We start from the raw sequence: 22,067 nt of genomic DNA on the forward strand, positions 1-22,067 counted from the left end.
TATCTCGTTTCGTTCTCTCTGGTACATTAACAATCAGATTCTTCGTTGTTTCAGGAACATTTAAGTGAGCAATTGAGCAGGTCAAAATATTTGCATTTTTGTACTGAAATCGGTAGGAAAAAAGTTAGTTAAATTTACATTAAACACTTTAGTGTACTTTTATTATTTTAGCTCAATTTCAGGTAATGATCTATTTATCTCGTTATTGATCAGATTTTAGGCAGACTTTGACTAGGAAGCTCGTTCATGTAATCAAAAACTCTTTCTTTGGTGTGTATCTCGATTCTTTAGCATTCTTCCAAAGGAAGAGTGTTCCCACGCTTCTTGAGGGGGATAGAAAAAATATCAATTTTTTATGTTAATTAAAGAACAGAAGAACAATTCGAATCAAAACTCACTGTTAACAGGTCCAATTGGCTTCCTAAGCAGTTCCAAATTATTGTATCTTATTTCTTTACACGAAAGATTATGGTCGTTTTGACTTTTAGAAATGTTTTTTCTCTTAAATTGGTTAACTTGTAGCATAGTGTCAGCAAAGAAAGAATGGTTCTTCTTCCTTTTCTATCTAAGAAATCTAAATTTAACATTTTTTGCCGTTTTAAGCATGAAAATATGATTTTCTGTCTCTGATACCACTAGATTTTACAGTCTTTTTATTTTTAGGCATTGGCCCATTTTTCACGTTTTCTCGTTTTGTCACATTATCACATTATTGACCTTTCACATATTAAGTTATTGGGGTTCCCAATAAAACACAATTGAACAAATAGAAGTCTTTAAAGTCATAGATTATAGCTTTTAACGGCTTCGACACCCCTTTCCTCTATTGATTCAGATACTAAACAAAGCAAATATTTTTTTACCTTAATTCTAAATCAGTGTTCACTTTGTGAAACAGAGATTAAAATCAGTGCTAGTCGGGTAAAATTATTTTATTGTTTTAAGGATATGCCATTATATTTTTTTGGAAAAAAATGGCAACTTAAATGTCAAATAACCAAATTGAAAAAGTTTGGTGAGTTAGCTTTATACTAAGCTTTTTCTCTACGAAAGAGAATTGTACTGAATCTAATTTTAGTGCTAATAGATTTGTGTTTTATCAAAGGTTTTCTACGAAAACAGACCACTCATGACGCACAAGACGCTAACAACTTCCTCGAGATCTCGGGTCCCATCGTTGCCCACTTTGAACAACTCGGAAAAGTAGTGAAGGCAAGATCTTGATTTTTTGGGTTTTTAATACCAGACTTTGTGACAAACCAAGTCAATTTGGAAGCATTTCATTATCTTGCAAGATCTTTTTGAAAATATGCAAATAATCGAAACAATCTCAAACAAGTTCAGTTAAAGATAGGAACATTGTTTTTCTTGATTGCAAAACTTTACTACCAAGATAGCTCAGATAGCTACTAATTTATAAAGAAGCCTTAGTTATAAATCCCCAATTAACCAAAACTTGAAATATCTCGTTTCGTTCTCTCTGGTACATTAACAATCAGATTCTTCGTTGTTTCAGGAACATTTAAGTGAGCAATTGAGCAGGTCAAAATATTTGCATTTTTGTACTGAAATCGGTAGGAAAAAAGTTAGTTAAATTTACATTAAACACTTTAGTGTACTTTTATTATTTTAGCTCAATTTCAGGTAATGATCTATTTATCTCGTTATTGATCAGATTTTAGGCAGACTTTGACTAGGAAGCTCGTTCATGTAATCAAAAACTCTTTCTTTGGTGTGTATCTCGATTCTTTAGCATTCTTCCAAAGGAAGAGTGTTCCCACGCTTCTTGAGGGGGATAGAAAAAATATCAATTTTTTATGTTAATTAAAGAACAGAAGAACAATTCGAATCAAAACTCACTGTTAACAGGTCCAATTGGCTTCCTAAGCAGTTCCAAATTATTGTATCTTATCTCTTTACACGAAAGATTATGGTCGTTTTGACTTTTAGAAATGTTTTTTCTCTTAAATTGGTTAACTTGTAGCATAGTGTCAGCAAAGAAAGAATGGTTCTTCTTCCTTTTCTATCTAAGAAATCTAAATTTAACATTTTTTGCCGTTTTAAGCATGAAAATATGATTTTCTGTCTCTGATACCACTAGATTTTACAGTCTTTTTATTTTTAGGCATTGGCCCATTTTTCACGTTTTCTCGTTTTGTCACATTATCACATTATTGACCTTTCACATATTAAGTTATTGGGGTTCCCAATAAAACACAATTGAACAAATAGAAGTCTTTAAAGTCATAGATTATAGCTTTTAACGGCTTCGACACCCCTTTCCTCTATTGATTCAGATACTAAACAAAGCAAATATTTTTTTACCTTAATTCTAAATCAGTGTTCACTTTGTGAAACAGAGATTAAAATCAGTGCTAGTCGGGTAAAATTATTTTATTGTTTTAAGGATATGCCATTTTATTTTTTTGGAAAAAAATGGCAACTTAAATGTCAAATAACCAAATTGAAAAAGTTTGGTGAGTTAGCTTTATACTAAGTTTTTTCTCTACGAAAGAGAATTGTACTGAATCTAATTTTAGTGCTAATAGATTTGTGTTTTATCAAAGGTTTTCTACGAAAACAGACCACTCATGACGCACAAGACGCTAACAACTTCCTCGAGATCTCGGGTCCCATCGTTGCCCAATTTGAACAACTCGGAAAAGTAGTGAAGGCAAGATCTTGATTTTTTGGGTTTTCAACACGCCAGACTTTGTGACGACCCAGGTCAATTTGGAAACCTTTCATTATCTTGCAAGATCTTTTTGAAAATACGCAAATAATCGAAACAATCTCAAACAAGTTCAGTTAATGATAAGAACATTGTTTTTCTTGATTGCAAAACTTTACTACCAAGATAGCTCAGATAGCTACTAATTTGTAAAGAAGCCTTAGTTATAAATCCCCAATTAACCAAAACTTGAAATATCTCGTTTGGTTCTCTCTGGTACATTAACAATAAGCCTAAACTCTTAGAAATGTTTTTTCTCTTAGATTGGTTAACTTGTAGCATAGTGTCAGCAAAGAAAGAATGGTTCTTCTTCTTTTTCTGTCTAAGAAATCTGAATTTAACATTTTTTGCAGTTTCAAGCATTAAAATATGATTTTCTGTCTCTGATACCACTAGATTTTTCAGTCTTTTTATTTTTAGGCATTGGCCCATTTTTCACGTTTTCTCGTTTTGTCACATTATCACATTATTGATCTTTCACATATTAAGTTATTGGGGTTCCCAATAAAACACAATTGAACAAATAGAAGTCTTTAAAGTCATAGATTATAGCTTTTAACGGCTTTGACACCCCTTTCTCGAAGAATTGATTTGCATTTTTTAACATTTGTCTTGAACTGTCGTTTTTACTTTGCCTTTTAAGTCTTATGAAGTTTCAACTTCCTGGATATTGACAAGTCTCATTTGCATTTTCTGGAGGAATAGTTGAGCCTAAATTCTGATTTGACTAGATTGCTGGTGGCTTTCATGACTTTGAAATCAATTGTTTTCAATAAAAAAACACCCTTACCTTCGCTTTTTTGTTCTTTCTGTCTATTTGTTACCTATTCTTGTTATTTACAGGTCATTATCTAACATTGTTTTTGTCAAGAAAAGTTGCAAATGGACAAAACCTAAGGTTTTTAAAGAAGTCATTATGACGTTACTGGCTTTGACACGGGTTTTTCGCAAAAAAGTGACCTAGGTTTTGATTTTTATTTATATTTGACGCTCTTTGTAGACGTCCGACATATTCTGAACATTTACAGGTCTCAACAGCTTCTTTTGGACGAATAAACAAAGGTATTTAATTAATCCATTTTGTAGCTAATGGCTTCCATGACTTTGAAAGTACTTGTTTTCGAAAAAAATACAAAAGTTTTACTTAATTTTTGACCTTTTCATCTTTTTTGTCTATCTGTTACCTATTCTCATTGATGAGCGGTCGCATAACGGTTTATTGGCAGCGTTCGAGGAAAACTCAATTGGACGTTTTTTGTGGGGTAAAATATGGCTTTACGGCTTCGACAGCGTTTTCTCGCCAGTTCTAATTGAATTTTTATTTATTGTCTCTATTTGTTGTTTTTTTAACGGCACAAACAATGAAAAATGACAAGTCTTAATGCCCCTCTATGAAGGCTTATGTGAGTACAAATATATTGCATGTTTTCAGTTGCTGTCTAATTGTTACCGCGCCTTTTTGTGGAGTTGTCCCATATCTTTTCTGGTGAAGTACAAGTTTTTTTGTTTAGTTTCAGTTTTATCTGACGCTATTTTGACCTTGTTAATAAGTTTTTTTTAAATGGCCGTAAGATTTTGGTTGTCATTAATGTTTTTTTATTGTTTTCTGATTTTTTTGTTCGTCTTGACTTGCTTTCTTAATAATGTCTGATCTCATCAATCTAATGCGGCATTTTTCTACTCCATAGACTTATTTGCGTTGGAGGCGATATTTTTGTTCATACACCAATTTTTTGAAAAATACTTGTATTTGCTTTGGGGGGTTTCTATCTCTTCCTCATTTGGTAGACAATTAGGCGAAAAATGTGGATGAGCGGGGTCGGAAATTTATGTGCGAACGCACATTGCCGAGCCTCCTTGTTGACATTTCAGATCTCCTCGGTGAGTAGTGGAACAGAACAGATGGAGATGATCAAATCAGCTATGGCTGAAATTGGAGTGTGGTCAGCTGGTGCAGGTGGGGGTGACTCACAAGAAGTGGAGGAAGATGAAGTTATACCTGAACATGACATAGGATTCATACCAGCGTCTGACAACTCCATTCCCCAATCGGCACTTGTCGGCACTTCATTCGTCTCCCTTCTCGGTAAAAGCAATTCATTAGAATTTCGATTCAAATGGTCTTATACGGTATTATAAAAAGCATTTATAACCAGCTGGTTAAAGATTACAAGTCATAAATTATATCTTACATTCTAATACTCTTTAAATTTTTTTATTATAAGACTAGAGGCTCCGTTTTCTACTGAATATAAAGTAAGTTCTTAAGTTGCTGATGTTTCTGTCGAATAGTACACGTTTAAATTGCTGAAGCAGATGCTGTCATAATTGTTCCGACCCCACTTGCGGGGGGAGGAACTATATACTCAAATGCTTATTTTTGCTCAGACATTTTTGGCCGATCGATATATTCGTCGAAGAGAAATGTGAGCGGTATCACTAAAAAACTCGTCCAGCGTAGAATTCGGTATTAAAAAGATTTTTTGAAATTCGTAGTTCTTTTTTTGAGGAGTTATCGAGGCTTGAAGTTTTGTGTGAACACGTGATTTTTGGCATATTTTGTTCACTTTTAGCATAATTTTTGATCAATTTAAGATATTTTCTATTAAAAAATAAAGTCAAAATTACACTTTATGACACAAATCAAACCATTTTGTGTTTCTAACAGATTAAAGGCCATAAAAATGCTAGTTTTCGTCTCATAGGGAAGTTTACAATAAAAAAAAATTCGATTTCTATTTGAGAGCTGTTATTTTAAAAACCATTTCAAATTTTTTTTCAAGTCAGTTAGAGACTGGTCACTTTTCAAATCAAGATTTTGGTGATGACAAACCTCATTTACAAACAAATGATGCCCAATGAACAAAAAGTTTGTTTTAAAAGAATGGCTCATGTTTTTTATGGCTCCGGCTATGAGTTTTCGTTATTTTTATTTAAATTTGGATTTTCTTTTTGAGATTTTAGTAAAATTATGTATTCTTATGAAATAGACTCGTCAACTACGAGTGCAATATGCTTTCTAAGGAGCAGCAGGTGAACCTATATAGAACTTGGACTGGACAGCTAATGGCTGTTAAGACATTCAAAATAATTTTTCGAAGAAAAAAATTTTTTGAACTTTAATAGATGTTAAACTTGTTTCTTTGAACTGTAAGTCATTCTCACTATTGACAGGGCCCACTTCTTTTTTACTATAGCCCAAAATTAAACCAAAGGTAACCAGTTTCGGGGTTTTATCTTCTAACTATTGTCTTTTTGACTTCGATGTTACGAGTTTTCAATTTTTTTTCATAAGTTTGGTTCACATTGAAATCTTATCACATTATTCTATAATTGACTGTTCCCATTGGCTTAGAGAAGACGTTCAGTTGATCATATGTTTTTGCCTGTATTTGTTGTGGTTCTCATAGTCATACGACTTATTGTGATGACTTCTTGAAGAATTAAGAAACACACAACTTATTGTTTTCCCATCGAGGCATTATTTATTATAACTTAATGTTTATCGACTTCCTTTGAAAGCTATTAAATTTTCTTTATGGCTTTGACATTACGGTTTTTTCAAAAATTTCAAGGTTTTAAATTATTTGTCCAAATTTGTTGGTTGTTTTGAATTCATAGTGTTACAAAGAAACAATTCCGTTTTCGTTGAAAAATGTTTGAAAATGAAAAAATTTTTTACCGAATATTTCATTTTTAGCCGCTTCGACACATTTCTCTCATTTTTTCCAATTTAATTTTTTGTCTGTTTCTTTGTTCCTTATGTAATTGTAGAATTCCGAGAGGTCTCATAACTTTCAGTATAAGGGTTGAAAGAACGAAGCTAATCAATGCAGTAAGTTTACAGCAAATAGCCTTGAAATTTATGATATTATTTCTTTTCAAAACTTTTTAATTTTTTTGGTTTTTGTTTTTTCTTCAACTTTTATCTTTCTCTCATCATCATAGTTTTTGTTATATTTGTCAACTCTTATCTTTCTCTCATCATCGAAAGGCCCCATCCACTTCCTTGCAATTCAAATATTGGCGTGTTTACGTCGTAACTGATGCATTGTTATTTGGACAATAAGCGTTTTGATAAGAGTTTTGCTAAAGGTCAATAAGTGTGTTCCTTTTCTCTTCTTTTAGCACATTCGCGTAATACCAGATCCCAATGATTTTCGAATGGAGCCCAAATGAAATTTTTTTAACTTTCAGTATAGTTTTACTTAAGATAGTTTAAATAGCATTTGATATAAAAACATTACACTCAAATAACATCGAAAGATTTTAATGGCTTCTATAATTTGTGCTTTAGAGAATTTTTTCTTTAAAAGTTGATGGCTTTCAAGACAATTGAAATTATTTGGTTTAAATAATTTTGGTTAATTTTTGAATTCGCCTCATTATTTGTTCTTTTTGTCGAATTTTTGCCTAGTTTCATTAATGTAAAGTCCCATCGGCTTGTAGAAACAAAAAAAGTAATTTATTTAGTTAAGGTTTCATCTGATTATAATTCGACGTTGTTACTAGGTGCTTTTAAGTTCAGATGTTGAGTTTTTGCCCTAGAAAATGATTTTGTTTTTGATCATTTTGTTGTTTTTTTTGTCTCCCGTAGTCTTATTAATGGCTGATCTCGTGAGCTCTATAATGAGGCATGGCATTATTTAATTCATTTAGTAGTTTGTGTAATGATTTTTTTTAATTCAAAGATCTATTTTTGATTTTCTCTTAATTTGGTTGACATTTAAGTGAAAATGTAGATGAGCGCGGGTCGGAACATCATGTGCGAACGCACATTATATGAACTTCCTCGTTTTCACTTAAATTTTCTTTCACCTATTTTGAGAGGGAATTTACTCCAATTAAGATTAATTAAGGGAACAAATGAATTTAAGCAATACTATCTTGGACACCATACGAGTCCAAAGACTCTTATGAAAGAGCTTCAAATAAATTTATTTTAAAATTGAAGATGTTTTGTTTAGGGTTTGCCATTAAAGACACACGTTGCAAAATATCAGATGTAACAGTCTTATGTGGTCAGATGTAACAGCCCTTTTCATTGTTTATCATAACAATTTCAATATAACACAAACTATTTAAAACAATGGTTGTTCTAGCCCTCAACTTTATTTGGAGTTTACGAACTTCAGGTTACCTTTAAAAATGTTGATATTCTGAATGATTTGGCCATCAGATCTTTTTGTACTTTTTAGTTAAGTGCGTTTGGATATTATAATAGATCTGAAGAAAATCAATAAAAAACTGAACAGAGAAATTTTTATAACCTTTTGTGCCCTGGTTTTGAAATTAAATTAAAACTTTATTAATGCATGGAAAACTTTAACAATTGTTTGCAGACATTAAAAATCACAGGTTTTAGCTCTCAGCCTAAAACAAAAACTAGACATTTTAGAAAAAATTATTGCTTATGTTAATAACAAGAGATAATTTTGCAACGTGGTCTCAGGTTGATCCTAATCCATTCAAAAAGAGTTGGAAGCTGCTGCCACAAAGTGGTGCAAATTATTGAGAAAAAAAAGACGAAATATAACTTCTTTGCACTATTCTAAATTGGTCGATACTTCAATTTAGACTTTAAAAGAATACCTGGTGCTTTTTGATAAATATCAACTGAATAAATCATTAATTTGGCTGAAAAAAGATTACAATCGTGGCAGTGTCTAAGCATTTTCCCGTGTCTTCCCTTTTTGGCAGTGTCTCAACTTTACAATTTTACAATTCGGGTTGTTAAATGGAATACAAACAATGTCGCAATGTTTTTCAATCTTTTTATTTTATGTGGTCGTCAAACGCGCCACTTCCTTGTCAATATTGATTGCCCTAGGCAGCACAAAAAAAGCTCGAAAAAACTTGTTTAAAAACTCAGAATATCTAAACCTTACAAAAATTGATTACGCTGAATTGTTTTTTCAATAAAAATATGTTTTTCAGTTGAAGCTTTAATATATCGATTTATTTGTTTTGAGTTCGACGAAAACAGAAATTACGGTAATATGAACTGTTTCGTGTTTTCAATATGAATTATTCAATATTCAATATTCTTCAAAACAAACTATTGCAATGACAATTTTTTGGTTGATGTTCTCTTTAACAAAAGATCTTTTTTTGTAAACGAGTTCTTTTCTTTAAGTGCCCTATTTTTGCGCAAAACTGCTTCATGTTTTTTTAAAAAAGGGGAAAAACTGGCTAAGTACATACACCTCGAATGGTTTTTGTTCATTGTTTTTCAATCACAGCTTTTGCGTTTTATTATTAAATATAATATAACAAGGGTTGGAACTTTGTTGACGCACATTACCGTTTCTCTTTGTCCTGTTTCTCCCTTTTTTGCTTGACCAGAAACGCAATGACGCATTTTCAACAAGCAGCGCCGTCTAGTTATGCAAATGTTTGCTCTTTTTCAGAAAATTCTGCATCGGGGAGATAGCTATGGTTCTAGTATTTGTTGAATAATGGTTCTAGTATTTGTTGCTAGATAAGTTTATCTCAGACTCTGCAAAACTGTGATAATAAAAACTTCGAACTGTTTTCACCAGACTGAAAATTAAAGAATAACAAATTTTTCATAACGAAACTGAGCAAGCAGTTTTCGAGCTTCACTCTTAACACACGGCTGTTGCTATTCTAGTGAGGGATGGAATATTAGGCAAAAAAATCGATGAGGCGAACACATTTTTTTAGTGATTAGCCGAAAACTTAATCTAAAATTTTCTGGAAATTCGGCGACTAGCCATTAAAACACTCAAAAGCGGTACTTCAAAATCCATTTGACGCTATACAAAACTCAAGTGTCCATAACAAATGTCTAGATGATAATACCTCACAAAAAGGTCAAATTTTTTCATATTGAGAATTTGTAGCACTTCGTTTGATCTCCCTCCAACATTAAGGGAACCATTTTTTGAATTTTTAAACTAAACGCTTAACAACTATTAACAATAAAAATGAATTTTTTATCACGTTCTTCTCTATTTCTTCCGTCTCTTTTTGAATACTTTAGCCGGAAAGTTGCCGAGGGGCTAAAATGATTCGCAAAAATGATGGAATTTAAATGTGCTTAATATACTGGTTTTCAAGTAAGAAAATTTGTTTGGGACACTTGAGTACTCTACATCGTCAAGTGGATTTTGAAGCAGCGCCTATAAATGCGTTTTAACTGCTATTCTCCTAAGCTCCACGGAACTTCAATTCAAAATTTTTGCCTAACCGCTACAAAAAATGTTTTCGCCTAATTGAGTTTTCGCCTGAAATTCTACGGCTCCTCTACAGCATCTCTGAGTTACTCTGTTCACTCAACAAATTCAATTACACTATTTATGTGTGTGTATGTGATCAATTGCAATTAATAAATGTTTTCTCTCTCTAATTTTTTTGCGAGTGATTTGTTCACGAGCAGAGTTTCTGCCTTTAACTACGAACAATCTGAAATAAAAGAAAACAACGCCAGCTAACAACTGATAAAAATTCTAACGGATCTTGATGTGAAAAGCATGATATGATAATAGATAGTAAAAACGTATATATATATATATATATATATATATATATATATATATATATATTTATATATATCTAGATAAATATATATATATATATATATATATATATTTATATGCGTGTATATATATATATATATATATATATATATATATATAAAGATAAGAATTCCCGAAAGCCCGGACCATATTGACATGGTCATCCAGCATTAAATTGTGATTTCTTTCGATTGAATTTCTTTACTAAACACTGATTCTGATCAGGTCATTCTTGAAAAGAGTTTTTTGAGGCAAAAAAATTAGATCTCTGAAAAGTTTTGAGCAGATCACACATCAATTGTTTTCTAAGATCACGGAAAATTTCAAATCTGTTGGTACACTGCACGGGAAAAAACAACAGATAAGCAGCCCGAAAACGACCTGTTCTATGCTCTTGCAGTTATCAACTGTTAATTACTGGTTCTTGCCTAGTAATACCTAGATTTTGCTGGTTTCCCACTTTTTTCTAAATCTGTTTATGAATGAAAAACTTCAAATTTCAAAGTAAATTGAGACCTTCTTAGGAACTGAAAAACGAAGAAAAATCTCTGTACAGGCTGAAATTACAAGTAAATTGGTTTTTGGGTTTCTAGTTTGAAGGCTTTGAACAATAAACCTTTAGAATACTATGAATCACTAAGGATGTGACAAGTTACATTTGGGATGTCATTAATCAGTAATGGTTTGCTATGAGACAAAGGGTTGTAAGAATTATTTTGTTGAGCAATCAATTAGATTTATAAAATTTTCCAAACAATTTTTTAGAAAACATCGACCAGAATTTTTTCGTTTTTGCACAAGTTTCTGACGAGATCTGAGTCATTTTTTCCGCACTTCCAAATGTTCCCAAAGAACGGTCTATTCTTATAATGGTTGCTTCGAAATCGCCGGTAAATTTTATATTGGATTGATATCGGGACCATTTGCTGACCATTCCGCTACCTCCCCATCTTTTTTGTTGAAGAAATTGCTGACAATTTTTGTTTTCTTTTTTCACAGGAGCATCATCTTGCTAAAAAACTTATGTCTTGAAAAAACTACTTTTCAAATCTTTTAGATGAACTAAAATTTTTAGCTCCTTTGAACATCTCACAATCAGTTTTCAGCCCCTCTGATTGCATTTTAGCCCAAAACATAAATAATCGCTTGTCCGAACTCAAATTGGTTGCCAAATTTGTCTTTATTGTCAAAAAATCTTGTTAATTTACTTCCACGATCCCGAACAATTCCTTCGCTGGAGAGACGCCTTGAGCTTGTTATTTTTGTATCGTTTGTATACAAACTGTCTCCTAGATCTTCTCAGTTGCTTTTGTTTTCTGTTCATGAAAATCGGAATTTTCAAATTGCAGCAGCGTGGCAAATTACAAACCAACAAAACAGATTAAATATCTTTTCTGTGTAAGCGCAGAGAATGAAAAAAAACTAGTTTGAAACTTCAAGTTGTCACAAACGTTTTGCGCTTTAACGCAAATCAAAAGTTTTGAGCAAAAGTAACGCTGAGAGACCACAATTTGTGGTGTACGCGGCTTTTGGTACCATAGTGTATATGAGCATCAATTGAGATCATGTAATCAAAATAATATAGATTATAGGTTTGTGTAACATTTCAGAATTCCTTCTATTAAAGGTAAAAACCAGCCTGAAGTCTATAGTCTTGAGCACCAAAAATGTTTACGAAGGGTTACACTATGGAAAGAAAAAAAGAAATGCTTTTTTATCTGTTAAGCAAACTGACGAACACGAAAGCTCAAGACCTTGCTCTATTTCAAAACTTTTTCCTCGAAAAAATTGATCTATGGTTTTAATTGCCTGATCACCATTTTAAACTCGCATATTATTGTATATTAAAACAGGAATTTGTAAACAGTAAGTCTCTAATAAAATCGGCTCTAGAAACAAAACTTGACTCCAAATATGGTTATACATAAGACCAACGAAACTGCAAAAAAGACAGTAATTGACACTTCTTACCTAAAGTGTCAGCGATACCGACAAAAACGATGATAATCGACAGTTCTCAATTAATAAAATCTACAAAACCGACAAAAAACGACGCTTCTTGGGTTGGTTTTGTCGCTACATCTCAGCGTGGTTTCCGTTTGTGCATTCAGTTTATTGGGTTTGTACCAGACGCTTCTACCAAATTTTTACATAACGATTTACTATATTGTGACACCCTCTCTGTAACGGGGGTGCTTAACGTACGGAGCGCAAACGGAACAGATCCGGGCATTGAAATGAAACCAGCAGAACCGAACCGAACACGGGATTAAATTATCCGCCTAATTACCAGAAAACACATCTGTAATATGCAAACCGCTAAATTGCGGAATGAACAAATATGGGTAAAATGACCTTGGTTTTAGATCTCCAGATTAAGTGAAACGGGGTGGAAAAAAGTAGAACAGAAATAAAACAACTTTCAAATAAAGTGGGCCAGAAAAAATAGACGGATTATTTATTAGTAAGAATTGTCTACTTTTATAATGTATTAAGATATTGAAGTGAAAATCACAGTAATGAATGTTTCATTGCAAACCGTTTTACCCTAACTGATATAAATTTTCTTTGTCGCGAACTCTGCTTTCGTTTTCTGGCTTATGTGTTATCATGTGTCCCACTGATGGTAAGCGTTGTTCACATGTGTTAATTAAGATTACATAAGATAGGTTGTGAGGTTCACTTAGAATGAATGCAAATCTGCATCATAAATTTAATATGACAAAAAATATTATATGGTTCTGCACAGGGTTGCTCAATGTCATGCAAACGTTTATATTTTAAAAAAATAAGTATGCGCACTTTGAATAAAAGGCTTTTATTTCAACCGATTTTGGCCATGAAGCAACGCACATTTAGAATTGACATCAAGCAGAAATTGAAACAATAATAATAATAAATTGTTCTCGAGTAGGATGAACATTTGTTTGCAACACATATGGTATAAATTATGTGCCAAAATAACAAATCTACTCGACAGGTCATCAATAGGTCCCAGAGGTCCTAGTCTAGCGATCTACCGGTACCATTACTATGATCAAGGTGTGAATGCGTGGCGTATAATGGTAAGAGAAAATAGGGGGAAACCTCAAAACCTTATCCTGAATTTTCTTATGAACTGCCTTCGAATTTGGCGTCTGTAAAAAAAATTGGCACCCCAATTTTTTTCACAGACTTTTACCGATAGTTTTTTCTTCGGTTTTAAACTGAGCCTATCCTAGTTGTGTAATTCTTCAAGCAAACCTTTTTAAGTATATGAGACAGAAAAAGGAAATTGGATTTGCTTTTGATCCAATCAGGTTCTGCGACTGCTGATTCTTCACAACTGGTGTCCTACTTGCAAGAGTCTCACGGGTTCTCTCTTCTGAGGGTGAGCGACATTCTATCTCAAGAAGCCCTCTCTCAGACTACTCTCGGACAGGCTCTCAAAACCACTATGTTACAAGGACAAGACATTCCACATGTAAGTGTTATTTGCTATACCACATTCCTGGGAAAAGTAGATAAAACAAGATCTGTTCTGTCCCTCCCCCCCCCCCCCCCCCACTGTTTTTTATGCACCCAATTGCAATTCATATTTTGTTATATAGCACTTTACAATGTAAAAATTGCACGTGCACCTAGGCGCGAAAAGTTATGCCCATTATTCTGGGGGTGTGGGGGGGGGGGGGGAAGAGACAAAATCAATCCGAAAACAAAAATGAAAATTACTTGATCTTGATCTTGCCTCATAATAAAACTCCCCCCTCTACACCAGAAACTCTCGATTTTAAACGTGAAAATTACGGTAATTTTGGTTTTAGCTAGACAGAAACAACGACTGGCCTTATATTTTTCCTTCAATATCGTCGGTTTGTTTGGTTTTCAAACAGCAAATCATCATCGGTGGGTCTCTTTTTGAGCAATTTTGCTGGATTTGTTCAATAGAGTCTATTTCAGATACTAAAAACATGTGTTCTTATTTATCCTGTGAATTTTGCTTATTTTAAACTAAATTATTGGATTGGCAGAGATTAATGTCAGTTGAGTTTCCAAATGCGAGATTTGGGATTCAATTACGAAATTTTCCAAGTAAAAATTACACGTGAAACCAATTCCAGTCGACAAATGCGAAATTTTGATGATCTTTTATCGACAATCTTAACAATCTCAGAAAGAAAATTCAGTAAACTTTTTCTGCATCTAATGAAGCATTTTCTTCGAAGATCTACAATCAAAGTAGCGGACATTAACTTCTATCTTCTTTTGTGACTACATTATAAACAAACAGTTTCAACTGTGAATCAGAAAAACAAAAATTTTTACGTCTGAATCCAAACATGCCGACGTTTTCTTAAAGTGTTCAAATCGAACATAGGGTGTCTTTCTTAAATTCTAAAACTGAACATGCCAAACCTTCATTGCAAATGAAGAAATTGATACAGACAAAATTGTAGAAACAGATGAATCCGATACAGACAACACATTCTGAAGCTTTCTTACTTTCGAAACCCAGCACACCAAATAATTTTTTGCAATTCTTGTTCACACTTTGGGACTAGTTCAGGATTAGGTATGCTTATCAAGGTCTTCATCATTTCAGTTTCCATTGTCACCCAAGAAATTCAACAAGAATGCGTCAGAGTTTTTACGAAAATGCGTAGGGTCTCCATTAAAATCTAAATTCTGCTTATAATACTTTGAGTACATTGAAATTATCTTGAAAAACCACGGTTAAGGAGCTGAAGCAATCTTTCTCCAAAATTCTTGCTTGGTTGCTTGTATACTTATAAAAGAGATGTAAATACATCCAAAGCAAAGAAACAACCCGCCGCCAATGAATTTGTCAGACCAAATAAATTTACGTCTTTATTTTGATTGAAGAACAGAGCGTGTTTAAGGACATGGCATTGGCTGCCATTTTGGGAGCAGTGATTAAAAATGCCTCATCAGAGAAGATCATTCTAGAAGGATTCCCGAGGTCAGAGGAACAACTGGACAAATTCGAGAAAACAGTGAGTTCATTCGAATCTATAATATATGTCTCAATTTTATGTTAATCAATTTCATGGCTACTCTATGTTACAGTTTTCTCACTATGATTAGAGCATCGAATATGATTCCCAAAATTAAAACTCATGAAACAAAAAATTGCTCATTGAAGACAAATTTTGAAAGGGTTTGAAATGAAGAGAAAAAAGAGGCTCTTTTGATATTTTTGGAAGGAAACAAGAAAACCAAAAGGCATAGCTGTAAAGATTAAAACTAACATGCGCACAAATATCAAATGGCTAACTTTATCACATCCATCAAAATATTTAATTAAAACTTATTATTCGTACTTATTGATGTAATTTCTGATTACTTCAATTAAGGCATACATCTTTGATTACATACGATTTGGTTATAAAAAACAAATGTAGTGTGCTTTCATATATAAACACATACACACACACAAGCACACACACACTCACGCACACACACACACACACACACACACAAACACACACACATATATATATATATATATATATATATATATATATCTATAGATCTTCTAAGTTGCACGAGTTTTCTACCCGGGCCGATGTGTCCACGCAAAAAAACGCAAAATGATGTAAGGTAAGCTTTGAATGCGTCAAAATTATGTAAGATCAACGCTTGAGCGAAGATTCTAAATTATTTCAACGCATTCAACGCCAATCTTACATATTCTGGGTTGAATTTAGCGTACATCTTACATTTTTTGCGTTGATTTTAGCGTAGATCTTAAATATTTTGCGTTGAACTAAGCGTAGATCTCACATATTTTCAACGCATTTAAATCCTATCTTACATAATTTGCATTGAATTTAGCGTAGATATTACATAATTTGCGTTGATTTTAGCGTAGAATTTACATATTTGGCGTTGAATTTATCGTAGATCTTGCATATTTGCGTTGAATTTAGCGTAGATCTTACACATTTTGCGTTGATTTTAGAATTGACAGTACATAATTTTGCTTTTTGATTTGTTTTGGGGATTGGGTGGCGTACGTTGGGGAGGGGGAGAAGTGGGGGCATGTCTGGATGGGGGGGAAGTCTAGGGGAGTACGTGTGGGAGGGGTTACGAAGGGTGTCAGTTGGGGGGTACGAGGTGGGGCGGGGGAGTTGTGTGTGTGTGGGGGGATACGTGTGATGAGGGGGGATGGGGTACGTGGGTGGTGCGTGAGGGGGGGGGGGGGGAGGGGGTTGGGGGCACGTGTGGGGGGTTGGTCGCGGGGGGGATTCCGAGTTGGTTGGGGTATATGGGGGGTAGGTTGGGGTATGTGTTGGGGGTACGTGTGGGGGAGTACGTGGGGTTCGGGGGGCGGGGGGGGCAATTTTTGCGATATTTTTCCAAAAATCAGAAACCAGTTGCGTGCAAGAAAATTTGGAAAAAGTTGAAAAAACTGAAATTCAGACCAAAAATTGAACAGAAATCGAATAAAATCTAAGCTGAATTCAACGCAAAATTTTGTTAGATCTACGCTTAGAAACGCCAAATTATGTGAAATGTGATTTTACAAACCAATTTGTAAAGAGTGCGGATCCTAAGTTAAGTAAGGTTCTGTAGCACAGTGATAGAAGAGGCGACAGGTAGACAGGAGGTCAGTGGTTCGCGTCCCAAACCCAGAGTTTTTGGCTTTGATTTTTTTTGTAGAATCAACGCTAAATTCAACGCAAAATATGTTAGATCTACGATAAATTCAACGCAAAATATGTAAGATCTAGCTTAATTCAACGCAAAATATGTAATATCTACGCTCAATTCAACGCAAATAATGTCAGATCTAAGATAAATTCAGCGCAAAATATGTAAGATCTACGCTAAAATCAACGCAAAATATGTAAGATCTACGCTAAATTCAACGCAAATTATGTAAGATCAACGCTAAATTCAACGCAAAATATGTATGATCTACGCTAAACTCATCACACAATATGTAGTATCTACGCTAAATTCAACGCAAAATTTGTAAGATCTACCAGCTAAATTCAACGCAAATTTTGTAAGAAAACTGCGGTGAATTTTCCGACTTGTCAACGCTTGTTACTGCTGATCTTACACAGATTTGACAGAATTCCTCGGCCCGGGTAATATCAATACATACGACAACTTGAGCAAAAATAAGATTACGAAAACTTGAGCAAAAATTACGAATTCTGGATTAAAAACAGATGGTATCAGTCAAATGTGCACAAACTTTAAACCACAAAGATTTGAAGGGAGATTCAATTAAAACCGATATTCGAAACAATCCATTTAATTATGTCCTTCTAGGCTGGACGAGCTTTCTAGTGATACCACTCTGACTGAACAAAATGAAAGTCAACTTAATTGATTGAACAAAGAAGCCCAGTTGAGCAAATAGTTCCTCCCCACCAATGTGTGTTGGAACAATTAGAATTAAATTCTCCAACTTGTCTTATATGATGTCTTTGTCATATTGATGGAGAAGATCATATCAGGGGTCTATATTACCTGGTAACGTATGAGTTCGAAGCTCTGATTGGACTGATACTTATTCCACTTCTCTTACGCAATCCTCGTGAAATGTTATGAATGGAAGCTTTTTTCATCTCGGCAAAATTTATTTGAGAATAATGCAAGGAAAAAGTCAAAATCTGTCTGACATTTTTTTAATCAAAATTTGATCTGATTTCAGATCTTTTCAGTTTGTTCCCCTGACTTCTATACCCAGAATTATTGCAGGTGGGAGGGTTGAGCTTTGCAATCTACCTTGAAGAGACAGAGGAAGAAATGACAGAAGTGTACAAATCCACTACTCAGATGTCAGACAGTGACATTGATAAGGAGATAGCTAATTTCAAAGCCAACATCTCCCCTGTTGTTCAAATGCTCCAAAACAGGAGCTCGCTTTATAAAGTAATTCGATTTAAGCCTGACCGAAAGTTGTAATCCGGATTTTTTGATTTTCAGTACTTTACAATCACAACAAATAATGTTAGTTTAGTATTAAATTAGCGCCGTAACTAAATGATTCTAGGAGGCATTTTGCGTGTTTGAGCACCGTTTCAGAGCTATTCAAAATCAACCTCTTCAAGTTCAAGTCCTCTTAATTGAAAATCGAAATCGATGATCGTTGACTAAAACTTCATCGTAAATCAAAGTTCTTTGATCAAATTTTTGTTACGCATGACAAACGTTGAGAGAACAAAATCAGACGCGTATAAATCACCTGTTAAAGTTGCTAATAGCATTGAGTGCGTAAATATCTCCAAGACTAACTTCCGCAAGTAAAAACCAGTGATGAATATGTAGTTTCTAGTGGTGATGTTCAAAGTAAAATGAATTATGATTGAAACTGGTTGTGATTTTATGATGACACAGTTGTAATATGCGTCATATATTGCAACACACTACGGTTAAATCCGACTCACCTCAAATTCGGCACACAAAATTTAAATTTTCTGCTTGCGAGATGTAAATTGGAATCGAGCTCTTCATTTGCGACATCATTAAACTCTTGCTAATATTATAGTGTGCGTTATATTCGCAATATGCAATAACTTAATATTCATCTCCATTATCTTTCTTACAATTGATAATAGTCATAATTGTTTGTAGATCTCTGCGCAAGAGTTCAGTGCAGACGACCAAGTCCTCAACAACAGTCTCTCTTCACTCAAGCCTAGTTAGCTACTTTTTATATATGTACCTCGAGGGATGTTTGAATTGATTAATTATGAGCATTGCGTGATAGGATATTCACAAGCCAACCACGCGCCAATGATGCAAAATTGTATGAAAACTTGTTTACTAGAAAAGTATTGCTTACCGAAATAATTCTAAAATACCTTCCTTTTTTCAAAGCTATCCCGTAACATATCTTCAGAAACGATCAAGCCTGATTCAGAAATAAAATGAGAGAGTCAGATCAGGTCAAATACAAGGCTGGTAAGAGCACACTCCAGAGTCGATCTCTGAAGTTTCTATTGACAGAGAAAAGTCAAGGCTTGGTGGGTCTCTGTCCAGAGAAATCCCAAAACTTGGGTCTCTCTACCAAGAGAAAATCTGTGAAGAGTAGACCCAAGACTTGGTGACCTCTTGGCAGCCAAGACGAAAGACTTGGAGCTTCGCTTTGCAGAGAGGATCCAAAACTTAAGTTTTTTCTGGACAGAGGGTTAGAAAGGTGCATTTTTCTACGTTCAAGGACACTTTTACATAAGTTGGAGTTCCCTAATATCAAAAAAGCACCAAAATGCAGCCGTTGTTATTACGAATTCTATCAAATTCTTGGCTCCTGGTAAGGTATGGACACATTTTCAAAGCCTAAGAGGTCCTTAAAAATACAAATTCAGTAATCACTGTGGAAAAAAATTTATAGCTTAAAAAATCATAGCAATACTAAACATTATAAATACACATAAAACAACATCCAGAAGCAGACAAACAAAAAGTACTAACAAGTACACTCAAGCACGCACAATGAGAACACTTCTTGAGTAGCTCGAAAAACATTCATTTTAAGACGACAAATTTGAAAATGACGAAAGTACCGTTTGAAAACCTAAATTTTTTCCTAGCTGAATATATTTGTTTTTTACATAATTTCCATGCACATAGGAGGACTACAACTTGGAGTTTTGTTCGAAAAACTCTTATTGAAAAAAAGCGTTCGAAAACATAGCTTGACTTCTAGGCAACCTGGAACGAATTTTCTTATGATTTGGATTTTAATCATATTAGAATTTTGACTTAGGGTTTCGTTTCATATGAACCACTCTTTGAATAGCTTGAAAAAATTTAAGGATTAGGATTCTATTGAAAATTGGAAAATTCGACTTGAATTGTTTAACTAACTTTCTGTTTCCCGCAAAAGTTCTGTTTCTTCGAACTTCAATATTCAGCTAATTTCTGTTTGATTCATAATAGATAAAAATTGGTTTCATTTAGAATTTAAACGCGCAGATGTGACGTTTGCTATGCAAGTTTAAATTTAACGTTTTTCTGGTTGATTAATGACATTAACTGCAAACGAGAGCAATACTGAGAGATTCAGTTTAAAAAGTTGTAAAAGCAGAATGTGATCGTCTCACAATATAAGCAACCGACTGAAACCCACCTCAAAAGCCCCAATCACTGGTACGCTAAAAGGTGAAGAGCCAGACAACCCATTTGACCCTCAAACTTTTTGTTTTTCCAAAGTTCAGTTTTCAGGAGGTAATGCCTGTCCGGGACACAATACTGAAAACCTGATCTCATTCAAAAATAAAACACTCAGTTCTTACGATGATATATGAATAATCAATGAACTTGATTTTTTTTATTTATCAAGAGAATAAACTGATTCTAAGACTGATTCTAAAACTGCCGAGGCAAATGATTTTTTGACAGAAAACTTGTAATCGAGTTCAAAAGTTGCCCTCACTAAATGAAAAATATCCTATCTTCATGTTGTTAAGCTTTACTCTGGTCAGAGAGACCCAAGACTTGGATTCTGCTCAGCCCAGAAGAACCCAAGTTTTGGCCTCTCTCTGCCCAGAGAGATAACAAGTCTTGGCTTCTCTGCCCAAGTCTTGGCATGTCTCTGTCAAGACCTGGTCTCTGAAATTTCTCTGAATCAGTCCTGTTAGGGATTTCTATATGGGATTCTTATATATTGGATTCCTATACTCTGAAATGTTTGTTTCACTTGGTTGCATTTTTATAAATCCATTGCTAAATTACCAAATATGAGACTATACCCTCTTAATAGTGCCGAAATAACCTATTTATTCTCTTTCATCTTTTCCTTCAATAATCTGACCTGACTAAAAATTAGAACTCAGTTTCACAAGCATGTTTTATCAAAATTAAGCGGATAGTTTAATCCCATGTTTGGTTGTGATTATGTTACATGAGATCCCAAGGGTCAATAAGAGATAGCCATGGCACTCGAGGCATGGCCAAATGCACCAGCTAATTGTTATACTAACTAATCCTTCTAGTAATTTCAACCTTGCGTATATACAGGTTGAGTATTTTGTTACATTGGGTATATTGGCATTGGCTAATTTGTCTTGCCAGATTTCACATTTTACTGGTGTGAATTACACTTTGGCTTCCTCCCTGCCCATATTGCCAATCCACTCCAAAAATGTGGAACAATGTGTAATTCACAAGGGCAGTTAAAACTCGTGAACAAAGAAAGGCTGTGATTTTTTACATACAACCAAATGAAAAAATGAACGAAACCGCATTCACTCCTATCAATAAATTGCAGGTAAATATTAAAAAATGCAGGCAAATTTACCTAGATTTTGCAAGTAAATTGATCTTCAATGCAACTGACCTAGATATTACGTTCAAGCACTTAACATTACCTGCAGTTTTATGTGAAATAACCTACAAGTTACCTCACAGACAGACCAACCAGAGAGAGTATTTAACTACAGAATCAGGCTCACTCTAGAGTTGCTCATTGTCAGTTTTACATTTGTGCATTCTATGGTTATGTCAAAATCTAGACTGATCAGTCTATTTTCAAACTAATTTGCCCGATTCAAGCCCGATTTTACTCAGTCCAGTACTCTGGATCATTATATTAATAAAATTTCTAGCCAGAATTGCGGTTGTTTTGTACTAGAATTGCTCGAATGTCGTCAAGTGTACATGTATTAATGTCAGGTTGGTTTCATGAAGATATTTTTGCAGGCATGTTGAGTCAGAGTTCAATGGAATCAATGCAGAGTCAACTGATTTCTTCTTCAGCTGCTGAAGGGTCCGTCTCAAATATTTCCATATTTAACTACAAATGATGGATAATCAGGTAGACATTTTATTTACAG

The 22,067-nt window shown here is 34.0% G+C and overlaps 1 protein-coding gene across 1 annotated transcript in view; it reads left to right on the plus strand.

Annotated features, from left to right (window-relative positions):
- The window catches only part of LOC142339683 (uncharacterized), a 102,875-nt gene that overhangs the window by 23,414 nt on the left and 57,394 nt on the right, over positions 1 to 22,067 (plus strand). Inside the window, exons 7-12 of the mRNA XM_075389903.1 lie at positions 1,123 to 1,212; positions 4,604 to 4,817; positions 13,572 to 13,735; positions 15,153 to 15,266; positions 17,989 to 18,162; positions 18,865 to 18,931. Of these exons, the coding sequence (XP_075246018.1) occupies positions 1,123 to 1,212; positions 4,604 to 4,817; positions 13,572 to 13,735; positions 15,153 to 15,266; positions 17,989 to 18,162; positions 18,865 to 18,931 (823 nt within the window). The remainder of the gene's footprint in view (positions 1 to 1,122; positions 1,213 to 4,603; positions 4,818 to 13,571; positions 13,736 to 15,152; positions 15,267 to 17,988; positions 18,163 to 18,864; positions 18,932 to 22,067) is intronic.

This window comes from Convolutriloba macropyga, chromosome 5 (assembly GCF_964194025.1).
Source record: "Convolutriloba macropyga chromosome 5, txConMacr16.3, whole genome shotgun sequence".
Taxonomy (NCBI): Eukaryota; Metazoa; Xenacoelomorpha; order Acoela; family Convolutidae; genus Convolutriloba; species Convolutriloba macropyga.